Genomic DNA, 14,606 nt, shown 5'->3' on the forward strand with positions numbered 1-14,606 from the left:
AAGAAATGTAAATGAGCTTGAGCTTAAGAAAAACATTTTATTCATGCAGGCTTGATGTGGACGCTATAGTATACTGAGTTGTGTGTGTGCTAAACCTCCCAGCAAAAAAGCCCCATTAAACCTCCTTCTGTTTACATCTTTAAGTTTAAATTGACACTCAGCTACACCTTGATGAATTAGAGGTCAACTTCAGCCACAGACTACACCTAACTCTCAATGCAACAGCACCTAGTAGTCTAACTGAGTGTCCAACTTTTGATTTTAGCATAATTATATACCTTGTACACCAAACATTTGAGTTAAACAAGATTAATATACATGTGCACACAAGTGTACACATTTGTATGTTTAAAATTGCTCCAAAAATCAAGTATTACACATTTCTATACTCCTGACATCAACGTGTATACTCTGAAATTACGAAGTAAAGTGTGCAAATGTGTTCTTTTTTCTTCCTCTACTTTATATAATTATTACCCATCAGCGTTGATCTCGCCCACTCATCTCCCCTATACTTTCTCCTCTTTCTTCCCCCACTCTCCTCCCCCATACATGCATGCACTTTCTCCTAATTAACTTCTAATTGCTCAATCGTAAGTGCATGGGACCTCATGCAGCTTTAAATTAGTTCAGAACATGTTTAGCTATTCCATGCATGCACGCCACTATAATTATTGTGCATGCAATAATGAGAAATTGGTGTTATTTCAAGGCGGTAGAAAAAAAACCATGTATATAATCAGGCAATAATTTATATTATAATAGTCATGTTTGACAATGTGTCCTTATAAGAAAAGCTCTGTCAACAAATGAACAACATACAATCTAGTATAATTATATGAATGTCACGTACTTAGTCTAGCTATAGTGCAGTATTTTCCCCTAACAGCTGATGACAAGTCCCCATAATCAATGTCATGGAGAGCGTCGGCAATAATGCTCCAAGTTATTCCTAGACTCTTGTAGTTCTTGGCAATGAACTGAAACAGGGCAATCTTCTGACCTTCAGTATCTGCATGGCATGGGGAATCGTTATTAAAAAGAAATTCTATACTCTGCAAACACAATCCGAAAAACATTATTAGTCCACAATGCATATTTTACCGTTTCGATGGTCTTGCTCGATGATCTCCAGTTTGTGTTGAGCAATGTCCAAACTGACCCCAAACCGTATTGGTTTTGTGAGTGTCTTGAGCTCCTTGTCCAGAACACTGAGAGTCAACTCTGGAGGAACTGAATGGGAGGAGAATAAGCTATACAGTTCAGTATTGGCAATATTCTATAGGAAAGTACACAACTTTACAATGCGCTTAATGCAAAAATTATTGGCAGGTGCCTATACCTGAACTGGCTTGAGTTGCTCGTGGAGATGAAGGAGGCGTAACTATCCCATTTTTACTAGAGTCAGCAGCTAGCTAATACAACAGAGTGTATGTCATGTGAGCGTTTGTGCATGCAAGCCATGCAGGTGTGAGATTGAGATAGCTAGCTCCATTTAAATACTCAAGGCCCTATATATATAATGACCATGAAGTTAAACTCACCTGTTATCACCTCAGTAAGACAGGGAGGGTCATTATTGCGTGATTCTGTAGCAGTTATGTTCTCAGTGCATGCATCGTCTGTTGGGTGGAGCTAAAAATTAAATGAACAGTCAAAACTTTTCACAGAAAATCTGCTATACATGCACTCACGTCAAATACTTCAGCCACCTTAATCATCTCAGACAGCAGTGTATCCCACAGCTTGTAGAAAGCACGAGCCATCTATATAATTATATAGATTGAATTGATAGTGCTATGAATTATCTTATAATACCATTTCATTTTGCGGAAGTAAAAGTGATCTCTCCCACTCCTTTAGCACTGCAGTTTTTTCCGATTCCTCAAAGGCCTGTGTTTTAAAAAACTGGTAATGAAGTATACAATTAGTGAGTATATTTTACCTCTAAGTGTTTGTTGCACATGTGTATCAACTCTTCACTCACAGGATTACCACAGAGATCAATGTCACAATGGTTCCCGGCACCAATCACCTTTAAACTAAGAAACAGCTCAGGTAGACACTCAGTGAGAGCTATCACTCCATCATCATCAATGGAGTTGTCTCTGAGATCCAATGCATTTATATTCTTACATATCACATTATTGGACTTAAGATGGTGGATAAGCATTATGATGTCGGAAGAAGTGAGAAAACAGTCAGAGCAATCAAGTCCTTTCAGTGATTGAAATGCCTGAAGAATCTTTGCCAGCAAGAGAGTTCCGGTAGTTCCACTGAAATTAGAGTGGGTCAAATCAATCATTGTTAAGTAGTTTGGAGTAATTTTCAACATCTCACAGGTGAGTGTGTATTGAGACTCTGAGTGAAAAGAAGTAGTAAAATGGGTACCCGTTAAATTAATGTGATTCAATCGTAACGGAATGTTTTCCGCAACTGAACATAATCCAGGTAATCCAAGATTGTTATTATGTAAAAATAAGGTTAACACACTAGAACAGTGAGAGGCAATGGACTGTAAGAGGGTGGTCAGTAGAGCTCCATTGACATCAGCGTCTTCAGTGAGGGTGTTAGAGAGCCCCAATAGCTCCAGGTTGATAAGAGCACCAGACTGTACAGCTGTCTCTAATGACTGTATGCCAGACACTCCAAGAGGATTGTGAGACAAATGCAGTTGCGTGAGGCTAGTGCAAGATGTGTGGATGAATGAAGACATGACGTCAGTGAAGTTGTTTTGATATAACGAGAGGTAATCTAAATCTGTAAAGGAAGCTGAGGCTCTCTTAAATAGATCAGCAACACCTTTGTCAGACAACTTAGTCTGCTCGAGGTGTAACTGTTGGACTTGCAGTTTACCATTTGCGTTTGAAAGTATGTCTGCTAGTTCCTTCAATAGCTTATCATCGATTGAACAATCACCTATTCTGATAACCAACGGCATGTTATCACATTTTTCAACATAACGAAAAACATAAAACTTAGCTACACAGTCAAAGGGAGAGTTGAAGTAACTGTCTAACAGATAGTTCCCAAACATTTCACAAATTCTTAGCACAAAGTTTGGAGCTTTGAAAGCCACCGTTTTTAAATCTTTGTGGAATAAATTTCGAACCGAAACATTACAAAATCTTATTGAAAGGCCTGGATCTGAAGCTTCAAAAGCCAAATGACATAAAGCCAAAACGTCGTGCTCTTTAGCCTTCAGAAATTGATTCATCAAACCATCATCCAAACTGATCACCTTATCACTACGACCATGATTTTTACTAGCAAGACCAAACATAAATCTCCACACCATGTTGAACCGGCCACTGTCAGCATGAGCCTTAACAACCTTTAGTTTCTCTTCATTGGGTAGAGTAGCAAGATGGAGGGCAGCCAAAAACTCCTGGATGGTCAGGTGAGCAAAATGAAAAGACAGGCCGTGACCAACAGGTAGAAGTGATCGTGCAGACTGCAACAGACCAAAGCAATGCAACTTGTCACCAACTTCGGGTAAGCGAGAGGACAATTCAGCTTCTGAGAAAACCAGCTGATCTAATAATAAGCACTCGTAGGCAAACTCACAAATCAACCAAAATGTGTTTTGTAGATCATTCGGAATCTCGTCAAATATATTTAGGCCAATCGGACTATTAGGGAATTTTTTCTTTATATTGCGAAGGATGATGTTAAGAACAATTTGAGTGTACAGCTCAGTTAGCGTACGAGGAAGCTCTTGGTCTAAAGTGTGCCACAAGTTACAAATAATGGCACAATTGAGAGGCACAGAACACACACTCTGAATGAGTGGGTTGTTCTCAAGCTGCTCGATGAGAGAAGAAGCTTTCTCTGGGAATTGCTCAAACTCTGATTCTATGTACTGCTTGACATTCTCTTCATTAAAACCAACTACCTCAACCAAACGATCCACAGAAGGAAGGTCATGAAGAATAGCTGAAGCAGAAGGTCGTGAGGTGAGAAGAACAGATGCAAATGGAAGAATGTGACCGAAGAGAAGGTTATACAGAAAAGAGTTTTTCGAGCGATTATCTTCACTGAGCTCGTCCCAGCCATCAGCTATGATGAGGACACCCTTTCCCTCTCTCTCTTCTAACTCTTCTATAACAGATGTGCGGACCTTCTCACTGGCATGGAGAAGTTTGAACAGTTTAGAAAAACTTGTAGCAGAAGATACTTCATTTTCTCTCAGTGGAAGCAACAGAACACAGTCAAAGCATTTTAGGATCTTGCCCTCTGCCCACCCTTCAGCAAGCATGGTACACAGTGTGGTTTTACCGATCCCGGCATTACCTTCAACAATGAGCTTCCTCACTGGTTTCTTGTCTTTTTCGACTCGGAATAGGTCACCATGGAGGATTGGAGTGCGTTTGACGTTATCATCAGGTGCACCATGTTGTGACAAGCCGGCTCTAAATCCTTCTTTCTTTTCAGCCTCCACTAATTGCAAATTGATGAGCCTGTCTCCTCTAACTGGTGGCCATTGCTCTTGACAATTTAGGAGTCTTTCTTTGTACTTCTGGCGAATGCTGAAGATAAATTTATCCATTTTTCTAAACCTAGGAATTAAGCAGTTTATACTTACAGCAGTTGTCATGGTTATAAATAAGCGTGTAATAAAAGTCATACAGTACGTCCCTTCGGTGGATGCACTAAAGCTTTACGGCAATAAAGCTACAGTACTAGTAGACAATTATTTACAATGTCATGCATGCATGCACAGTTCAACATAACACATTTGCATGCAGGGAATGGCGAAAAAGAGTTTGAAATGATTGCACAGCGAGGTATACAGTAGTGTGTTTGCATGTGTGTCTGTGTGCATGTGTGTAGACTGCTATACAGTTGCTCAAGGATCAATCGAGTGCAAGTATAAGAGCTTCTATTATAATCACGTTTTCTTGTATTGCAATTAGTGGATTTACAAAACGATGATTCTTGCTAACAATGATTGATGCCAACATTTCAAGTACGGCTGCAAGCTATACCACTTGAAGAACCACCCTGTGTCCACGCCTGATACTGTACGTAAAATCACTGGCTAAGGTCTAGCTAACATTCCATTAGTTTGGCTAGGTGCATGTAGTCTCGCGGGCCAAACTCCACAACAATCTGACACTACGTATGGTGACTATATAGCCAGGTTTTCGTGTCGAGTTCTGAAAGTTCGAAACGATGACAGTTCAAGAATTTCAACACAAAATGTACCGCAAGCATTCAAAAGGGGCGTGGTTTACGATCGTCCACCATTGCTAAAAGTTGACAAGCTACACAGTCACTGTACTGTTGCCAGGTTGTACTGTTGGTTGTACAATCAGGCAAAGACTATCATTGTGTAGCTATATAGATTAGTTGCAGTCAAGAGTGAAAAGATATAAAGAATAGGGAGCCCAAAAGTTGACGAAACTATGGTTTCAATATTCCAGGAAGAAATAGCCAAGACATTTTCACTCCCGAGTTACTCATAATGTGATATGAAAGCAAAAATCAGTTAAAAGATAATAAGATTTTTCTTATGTGCAGCTATAGCTACAGATCTAGATCTACAATTGTTGTATTGTACAGTGGCGGATCCAGGAAATATGAAAGGGAGGTTCCAAACTACGAGCGCGCAGCGCGAAATTTTTTGGGGTTACGTCCACTTCCGGCCACATGTGACGAGGTAAAATCCCATACTCAGCCAGGGGAAGTCCCATAATAAACTTGCGTAGAGCTAGCTAGCTGCCACCATAGATAACTATGCTGCCACGAACAGTCAACTAGCTAACCTAGGCTATTAACCTGAACACTCCTTTGGCAGTTGATGCATCAGAACAACAGGTACAATCATTGAATCAAATTACAATAGCTACAAAACTGATAAATAGCTAGCTGGTAGCTGGAGTAAAGCCACAATAGCTTAGTCTGAAAGGGGGGATCCGTGGCACCCTGGGATCTCCCCCTGGATCCGCCACTGTTGTATTGTCTTGATGTCTATGTTCACATATAAGATTCGCTTGAGTCACTGTATAGGGTCTATAATTATCTTACTTCTTCTGTGGAGAAAGACAGTGGGTTTTTGTGCGGCAACATTGCGGTTAATGCAGTACATGACCGGATGCAATCATTAAATTCCACCGCGACACGAAAATCTGGCTACAGTCACCATACGTAGTATCAAATTGTGGAGTATGGCCCGCGAGACTAAGGTGCATGTAGCTCTAGCTAGCTCTCTCAGTTTAGCTGTATACAGGTCGGTATAGCTGCTTACAGACATCTACAAGAAATGCAACTCATTCTTCACCTATATCATATCCCAATTGACTACCAATCAGTAGCTATGCAGTGGCGTAGCCAGGATTTTGAGAAGGGCAGGGCTCAAATCCGTTGAGCAGAGCAGGCGCTGAATACCGTATAGCGGGTAATTTTCGGGGGACAAAATATTCGTGGTTCAGCAATATTGAGACATTTCGTGGGTAATATTTTCGTGGTTGCTGCTTGCACTGCAGGTAAAGGTAGGCAAGGTCGCTTCATTCGTGGGTAAAATATTCGTGGTCAGACCTCCAACCACGAAAACCACGAATATTTTGCCCCACGAAAATTACACGCTATACGGTAGCTTGGAATTTTACCTAAAAAAAAAGGTCATCACTTTTCATCAGCAGTAAGCATGCGCAGTAGATGGCCCTGCCCACATTTCCATTGAATGACATCATTCTAGTAACTACTCATGCAGTACAGTGCAGAATAGATTGACAGGTGATTCAAGCTGAGTTGGAGTTGATGAAGCACAAAAGGGGGGGGCTCTAGCCCCGTCAGCCCCCCTTTGCCTACGCCACTGCTATGACTTCCCTTGAAAACGAATTCGTATACAATTCGTACACGTACATTTTATTGGTCATGTCATGATTATTTTTCCAATGTTCATACAGTGAAACTTTCCTTGAACTAGAAATACCTTAAGATTTCTCCTTTGCTCAATAAGGTGGCACTCCTGAATCCTTTAATAGACGTGCTTGTGTATGATATCTTCAAATAAGTATTTGTCACGCCTCTCTTTAGGGTGCACACATAAAAGTGGGAGGGTCTCGGTTATTGTGCACACAGCCCCGCCTTTCCCCTTCTCACCAGGAAGTAAATGTATTTCCGGTATCAATCATTATGGAATCGCCTGATTACAAGGTGACCTTTGAGCAGATATCAACATGAATATTCTTGTACATGTGGTTAGCTTTTACACAAGCTCACGCTCAGGCAGCAGAGAAGACACTAGCCACTTGCAAGAACAAAATGGAGCTCTTGAAATCAGTTACCCACCCGACAGAGTTCTGGGCCTTGCTCAAGTTTCAGTACGGAGGAGGGAAAGATCACATTATGCCCAAAGTGGACGAAGTATGCAGTATAATTATTATTTATAATTAATTAGTGTATTAACAAGTACGTGTGTATGCTTGCTACAAAAAGAGGTGATCCTTTAACAGAGTTAGCTAGCTATAATCCTGCATGCAATGAATAAGCTGTTATAACTATCCGTTGAGCTAGCTGAGAAACCCTGCAAAACCTAGCTCTCAGAGTTGCAAGGTAGATGTGTTGCTAGACTGTACTGCTAACACTGTAGTGTTTGGGAATCGGGGGTTAGGGCTTGGGTTAGGTAGGATGTGGAGTATTTCATTAAGCGAGCAAAATATTATTAGGATCGTAATTATAAGTGCCTGTCTTTGTTAATGTCACCCAGTAAATAGTGGTTTACCTCCTTTCATTGTGAGCATGCTCAATAGATGGTGTCTCTGTCTCCACAGAGCTCTCTGAGCAGTGATATGAAGAGATGTCTGGAGCTGCTCAACCTGACCAGTAGGAGCTTTGCAGCTGTCATTCAGGCTCTGGACTCTGAACTCAGGTAGGCAACGCTTAGAAATTTTATGTGTTGTAGGTTTGTTTAGATGCTGAACATTGTACGCGAGTGGTAACCAACTCCATTGTTACATACTTTTACTTCCCCTCAGTACTTACACCACACACCACACACCACGTGCGCACACACACACCACACACCACGCCACGCGCACATACACACATACACACACACCACACACACACACAGGCCTGCAGTGTGCATCTTCTACCTTGTCCTGCGAGCACTAGACACGCTAGAGGATGACATGAGTATTCCAGTGGACAAGAAGACAACTCTGTTGAAACAATTCTATACCTACCTTTACGACAAGGACTGGCGTTTCATGGAGAGCACGGAGAAAGACAAAGTAGTACTGGAGGAATTTCAAGTGGTGAGGACGGGGGAGGGAGGCACAAGTGTTGTGTATATTATTAATATACTAATGGATTTTTAATTATCTATGGTATGTTAATGGGTCACTTACCCAATGCAATCACCTGCTATAAATGAGGTCATTCCCAGCTCATGGAATATCAGATATGGTACTGTAATGTACTTATTATACCTCGGTGCACATGCGCAAGCGAGGTATACGGTAGTGTGTTTGTGTGTCTGTGTGTCTGTGTTGACTGCTACAGCTGCTCAAAGATGAATCAAGTGCAAGTAAGAGTTTCTATAGGCTTCTAGTCATGTTTACTTGGATTTTAATTCGTGGATTTGCAAAATAATGCTTCGTTCTCGAGTTATGCCTAGTTTTGCTTACCTGGAATGCCATTGCAGCCTTTTCAGAAGAGCACGTAGCCAAACTTGTTTACCGAGTGTTACTACTCTACCTAGTAGTTAGCTCTGCACTAGAACGCTGGCTATTGGTAGCTACAAGAGTGAGGAAGAGAGCTGCAAGGCTCTGCTGATGGCAGCCATTAATTTTACACTTGAACTTTTGGCATCGGTCGTTTTTAACAACAATCATGATCGATCATTACCCACTCTTTGAGTTTGCATGCAGCAAAATAATTATTGCAAAAAATTGTTCAAAGCTATTAGTAGCTTTATGTTATGTAGCTTTGGCATCTCCACCGAGGCATCAGCACCTGCGGTGCTTTCATGATATTAGTGGTCAATAATATTGCTTGAACATACTGTTGTGTTAACAATAGGACTACGTATCTATAGTAAAGATTAATTGCAGCCACTGCTTGCAGTGTACACACACAGTGACCATGCAAACTCACTGCAGATATCGGCAGAGTTTCGTCAGCTGAAGCCAGTGTTTCAGGACGTAATAGCTGACATAGCTAAGAAGATGGGAGAAGGGATGACCAAGTTCCTAGTGGACAAAGTGGGGACCATGGCACAGTGGGATGAGGTGAGTAGGGGCAATGTAGCATGAGGTATTACGTCTAGCTAGTACGTAACGTATAGCGGGTATATTTTTCTCTGATTAAAATTAATGAATACCCACAAATATTAGTATCGCATGCATGCACCAAAAAGCTGCTAGTCCACGGAAATTATTAAATTTGCAATTTAACAGTCTTTCTGCGACAGTTTATACCCTCGAAATATACCTGTGCATAACCCTCCACACACACTCACCGCACACGCACACACACGCACACACACACACACACGCACGCGCACACACACACACACACACACACGCACACACACACACACACGCACGCACGCACAACACACACACACACCACGCGCACACACACACACACACACACACACACACACACACACACACGCACGCACGCACAACACACACACACACACCACACACACACACACACACACACACACACACACGCACACACACACACACAGTACTGTCACTACGTAGCTGGACTAGTTGGTATTGGTCTCTCTCGACTGTTTTCTGCCTCTGGTTTGGAGGGGGAGGAAGTGGGCAAAGACGAGGGACTGGCCAACTCATTGGGGCTGCTGCTACAGAAGACTAACATCATTCGTGATTACCTGGAGGACGTTCGCAAGGGGAGGGAGTTCTGGCCAAAAGAGGTGTGTGCCTGTGTGCGTGCGTGCGTACGTGGTGTGTGTGTGTGTGTGATGTGTGTGCGTGCGTGCGTGCGTGTGCGTGCATGCATGCGTGTGTGTGTGTGGGTGTGTTTGGGGTATACAAGAAGTATCATTTGTGTGGGAGAAATTGTGTAAACTGTTGATGGAGTGGTGACATTTTATTCAGCGTGTTGTGTCTTAAAATGTCTTTCCACTATTCACTTTGTTATTAACAATCTCTTGTGTGCCTTTTAGTGTATAACCTAAACACAATAATTATTATCCCCTCAGGCATGGTCTAAATATACAACTGAATTGACGGACTTCCAAATGCCACGTAACCTTGACCAAGCTGTGCCGTGTCTCAACGTCCTCATTACCAACGCCCTCAAGCACGTTCCTGATGTTCTCACCTACATGTCGAGAATTCGCAATCAGAGTGTCTTCAATTTCTGTGCCATTCCTCAGGTATGCATTATCGTATGGTGCAAATTTAGTATTTAGAGCATTATTAATGTGCAATATTATGAGTTCTACGTCACCATTCTGATCGAGGTGTACGACTATTTTAGAATGCGAAACACATTTAACTGGGTCATTAGTACGAACATTTTCACCAACAACGAAAATTACCCGCATATACGATATGGTTATTTTATTAGTGCTTAGTGAATTGCTGAGAGTTGAACTATAATTTTAATTATTAATACCAAGGGCGTATAGAAAGAGAGAGAGGACATGCAACAGTTTGCGAGCAAAAACTAAAGGTGGCGGTAGAAAGTAGATTTTTGTGTACAGTACATAGTCTGTGGCTTTGGTTTTTGCTTGCACACAGGGTTGATAGTCAGTTTCATGCCCTCTCTCTTTTTATACGCCCTAATTGGAAACCTCATTTGATTGGTACATCAATTGCTTTCTGCAGATAGAGTTTGGAACGTTAAATTAACACAGAATTCTGTAGCTGTCTTCTTAATGAGTGTGTATGTACGATTAATTACAATCACTCTCAATGTCTGTATACCATAATGTGTGAAATGTTTTTCACAGATCTAAATTAACATTTTATGCTATACGGTACTCACCCCTCTCCCCTCTCCCCTCTCCTTTGTACAGACGATGGCAGTGGCCACCCTGGCAGCGTGTTACAACAACAAAGCAGTGTTCAGTAGTGTGGTAAAGATCCGTAAAGGGCAGGCGGTTGATCTCATGATGCGCTCCAACAACATGGTCAATGTCAGGAGCGTCTTCTTTCAGTACATTGGACAGGTGAGTGTGTTTCATACAGTAGTACTGTTTGGCTTTTGTTGAACTTTTAGAGTCCTGGGTTCGCATTTTAAACGAGGAATTAACCTAAGTAGGAGTTACATGTAGTTCCTCGTACTACATGGTAAATTGATGGGTGCTTGCTTGTGTCTTTATTTCCTACATGTGGTGTACATGCAGTAGCACTGTTTGTAAGCCGAATCAAGACCACATCGATGTTTTGTTATTCAACATACGTAATACTTAGATTCCTTTGAACAAGTAGGTAACTCTCACTGTGTTATGTTAGAGCTCCCCTGTTCTGTCTAGCTGTCCTAGCTTCCTGATTTTTAATTAAAAATTGCTAATACACTGCGCTATTATGTACACTGTTAGTACGTAGGTGTCGACAAGGGCGTATACAGAGAAGAGGGCATGCAACTCGCCCTATTCTCAGAATCATCCGACTTCGTATTGAGCTATTTTTAGAACTGCCCACAAAAACGCCCACGCGTAACCTTTGACCACACACGGTAAATCAAAGTCTTTTTTATATCTGTGCTAGCTAGCTAGCTCGATTGCAGCATAGTAAAACTAGTTCTCAGCAGCAGTATGGCTCGTACTAGCAGTGTCAAAGGCAAACCATCCAACAGTTGCAACTCCAAGAAGATGAAACCTAGGTACAATAAACCTGTCTTCCTGAGTCTCTGGTACTTCTTAACAATGCGCCCAGCATTTAACTTCCCGCTCGAAGGGGTTGTCTTGGACCTGACTGGACTAGGACTGGTCATGACACTTCTCTAAAATAATACTCCACTGTTAGCTAGCTAGCTAGCTAGCAAAGGCTAGGCAGCTCTGATGTACACGCCCATAATTATAACTCCGTAAACAACACCGCCCACTTGTTCACGTCCGTATACTGGATTCTATTTTTAGCATATCCGGTCTCTGATATGAAGTCGGATGAGTATACGTAGGGTACATAGTAAGTTGCATGCCCTCTTCTCTGTATACGCCCTTGGTGTCGATCATTCCGTGATCATAGTATGCTGCTTTGAGTGCTAGCAATCTCGCTTAACAGGACTGGTGGCTTAAATAAAATACTGGCATTAAACCTGAAGGCAATAGGCACAACGATTTTGAAGAGCTCTAAGACTTATAATTTACTTACTGTGTGATACTATTAAGTGCCGTTCCCCCCCCCCCCCTCAGATCTGCACCCTGTTATACAGCGACCCTACCATCCCTGAAGGCGTGACAACGTGGGAACTGGTGGCAGACATACGGGCACAATGCGTGGAGGGATTAGGGTACAATCTCGACAGTGGGTCCATCTTGCAGAAAACATCCGTCCAGGTGGTGGGTGTGGCCACAGTCATTGCCATGGGGATAGCCTACTATGGAGGATATTTTGTGTCATAACTAGTGAACACTCATGCAGAGAATAGTTTGATATTATTTTTCTTCAACTCATTTTAAATTTGTGTAACACGAGTATATAGTACGTTGCCATGCTTGTGTTCAAATGAACTGATTACATAACTGATATAAGTTTACAACAGTATTAAGCATCACATACAGTAATTTTTACTGCGTATGTAATTATATAATTATAATAAATCATGTATATACACGTAAAATGGATAATAATTATCATCACAAGCCCGATAATATTTACACGCTAAATAATTTTCTTTGATAACTAGTAAAACGTTCTCTACAGAGTCTCTAGTAGAGTCCAGGAATAAGCCTCCACTTGACAATCTTGCAATACTTGTCCCAGTCAGTGCCGTACTTCTCCTTACAGTGATGCTCGTCACGAAACTGTCGGTGAATCAACAACGGAGCAAAATACAAGACATAGAAGTAGGGCAGCACGTTACTGAACCCACAGGGCAGAGACCATGCCAACGCCATTACGAGGTCCCCCACATAGTTAGGATGACGACAAATACCCCACCAGCCAGATACAATCAATTTTGTGCCACGTTCGGTAGATAGAGTTGCAAGGTCACGTACAGAGGGGTGGTCAGGGGAGCGACGAAACAGGTCCTTTTGTGAGTTGGACAATCGAAAGATGAGATAGCCGACCATATTGAATGCAAAGATGAGGACACAGGCAAACCAAGAGAGATGGGTGGGGTGGTCGACAAGGTAACGGGCTTGTAGGGAGTAGGTGAACGGTAACCAGGCCAAGTCTCCAAACGCAAGCATGAACCCAAATCCATCGTGAACGATATCCATAGTCGTTAGGATAGCTGTCTCAAACCAAAAAGTGTCCAAAATGTACCAGAATTGGAAAAAGCAGACAAGCATCATTGAGTTTGATATGACACCATGAATTTCGTACTGTTTCACCATCATACAGTAGTTGATGATGACCCACCCAATAAGCCCTGGTCTCATTTCACAGAATGTCTTCCAATCGAACAATCCCAGTCGAGGGTTGAGCTCTCGTCCAATAAACCAGTCGTAGAGAACGTTGCCAGAGTTACCACCCAAAGCAAGTACGGCCCCAGGAGCAAAGGATTTGGCATAAAGGTACACAGCTAGTGCGAAGGAGAGAACGGTTGAGGCCATTGCAAAGGCAAGATAGTGGTCATACACAAACGACACTGGGAGCTTGAAATAGAAGTAGACAACAGCGAATATAATGTGAGAGATGACGTAAGCATAGAGTCCGTTTATTTTGTATTTTAGCCGACTACCGTCTCGAAGTTTTGACCCTTCGACCGTTTTACCGAGAGGAGAGAGGTAGATCAGAGCGTGGAATATGAACCAGAGGACAAAGATGGAGTAGGCGTGGGGGTGCCAGAAATCAGGCCAGCACGGTAGAGTGGGGATGCGAATGTCACAGGTGCCAGCTCCACACATAACATACAGTCCAATGACAGTGAGTGGTAACATTATCGTCAAGGTTAGGGCTCCAACAGGGCCGAAGAATTCGTACGTGGTGGTTTTGACGGCTTTCTCAGACATTTTGTACCTGTAGGGAAAAGTCTATGGTGAAATATACAATAGCCCTTTAATATGTAGGAGGGTTTTCAGGATTGGAAGAGGAAAGGTCCAGCTATTAAAATCTAGAGTGCTAGACTAGTGAAGGAAGACAATTACACATTTTAGCTGATGTGCTCAATACCTCTAACTAGCTCTCACCTAAACTCTAAAGAGGTCTGTGTTCTTTCTGTGCTGTGTTATGAGCCAAGGCGTAATCCAGGGCTGGCAAGAGCGTGCTTCTTTTCTCAAATAGCAGCCTGAACACTTTATGGTAGGTAGGGGAGGGGCTGCTGTAGCATGCTAGGGGAGTGGCTATTCAGATCATGTGTGCATTGGCGCGCAATCACACAGTGCGCAATAGATAGACCATCCTCTCCTCCTTAATTAATAAGTCTTACAAGCTTCCCTCCAGCCCCCACTGATAAATGATAAACACATACTATAGTAGGCCAATATGAAACTATATATCTAG

At 42.2% G+C, this 14,606-nt stretch overlaps 3 protein-coding genes across 7 annotated transcripts; 1 reads left to right on the forward strand and 2 right to left on the reverse strand.

The window, feature by feature from the left end:
- Positions 1 to 687: 687 nt before the first annotated feature.
- LOC135346189 (protein NLRC3-like) lies at positions 688 to 7,090 on the reverse strand. 5 transcript variants are annotated; one of them, XM_064543741.1, is made up of 8 exons: positions 6,938 to 7,090; positions 1,946 to 4,559; positions 1,819 to 1,893; positions 1,695 to 1,766; positions 1,545 to 1,635; positions 1,343 to 1,411; positions 1,105 to 1,233; positions 688 to 1,012 (listed from the first exon to the last, which is right to left on the reverse strand). In XM_064543741.1, the coding sequence occupies exons 2-8, from the start codon at positions 4,547 to 4,549 to the stop codon at positions 846 to 848; spliced, it is 3,207 nt and encodes a 1,068-aa protein (XP_064399811.1). In that variant the 5' UTR covers positions 4,550 to 4,559; positions 6,938 to 7,090; the 3' UTR covers positions 688 to 845. The 5 variants fall into 5 exon arrangements, 2 of the variants coding, with proteins under 2 accessions (XP_064399811.1, XP_064399812.1); XM_064543742.1 differs by lacking the exon at positions 1,343 to 1,411 and having other exon boundaries at positions 689 to 1,012; XR_010397993.1 differs by lacking the exon at positions 688 to 1,012 and having other exon boundaries at positions 1,157 to 1,233; positions 1,343 to 1,415.
- A 79-nt stretch (positions 7,091 to 7,169) lies between these two features.
- LOC135346191 (squalene synthase-like) lies at positions 7,170 to 12,688 on the forward strand. Its single transcript, XM_064543743.1, has 8 exons — positions 7,170 to 7,371; positions 7,779 to 7,876; positions 8,081 to 8,264; positions 9,111 to 9,239; positions 9,707 to 9,898; positions 10,187 to 10,363; positions 11,009 to 11,161; positions 12,350 to 12,688. Exons 1-8 carry the CDS (start codon positions 7,201 to 7,203, stop codon positions 12,557 to 12,559), a joined length of 1,314 nt encoding a protein of 437 aa, XP_064399813.1. The 5' UTR covers positions 7,170 to 7,200; the 3' UTR covers positions 12,560 to 12,688.
- An 86-nt stretch (positions 12,689 to 12,774) lies between these two features.
- LOC135346192 (delta(14)-sterol reductase TM7SF2-like) lies at positions 12,775 to 14,425 on the reverse strand. The gene is made up of 2 exons (XM_064543745.1): positions 14,294 to 14,425; positions 12,775 to 14,123 (listed from the first exon to the last, which is right to left on the reverse strand). The coding sequence occupies exon 2, from the start codon at positions 14,114 to 14,116 to the stop codon at positions 12,866 to 12,868; it is 1,251 nt and encodes a 416-aa protein (XP_064399815.1). The 5' UTR covers positions 14,117 to 14,123; positions 14,294 to 14,425; the 3' UTR covers positions 12,775 to 12,865.
- Positions 14,426 to 14,606: the final 181 nt, after the last annotated feature.

The sequence above is a fragment of the Halichondria panicea genome, chromosome 13 (assembly GCF_963675165.1).
Source record: "Halichondria panicea chromosome 13, odHalPani1.1, whole genome shotgun sequence".
NCBI lineage: Eukaryota > Metazoa > Porifera > Demospongiae > Suberitida > Halichondriidae > Halichondria > Halichondria panicea.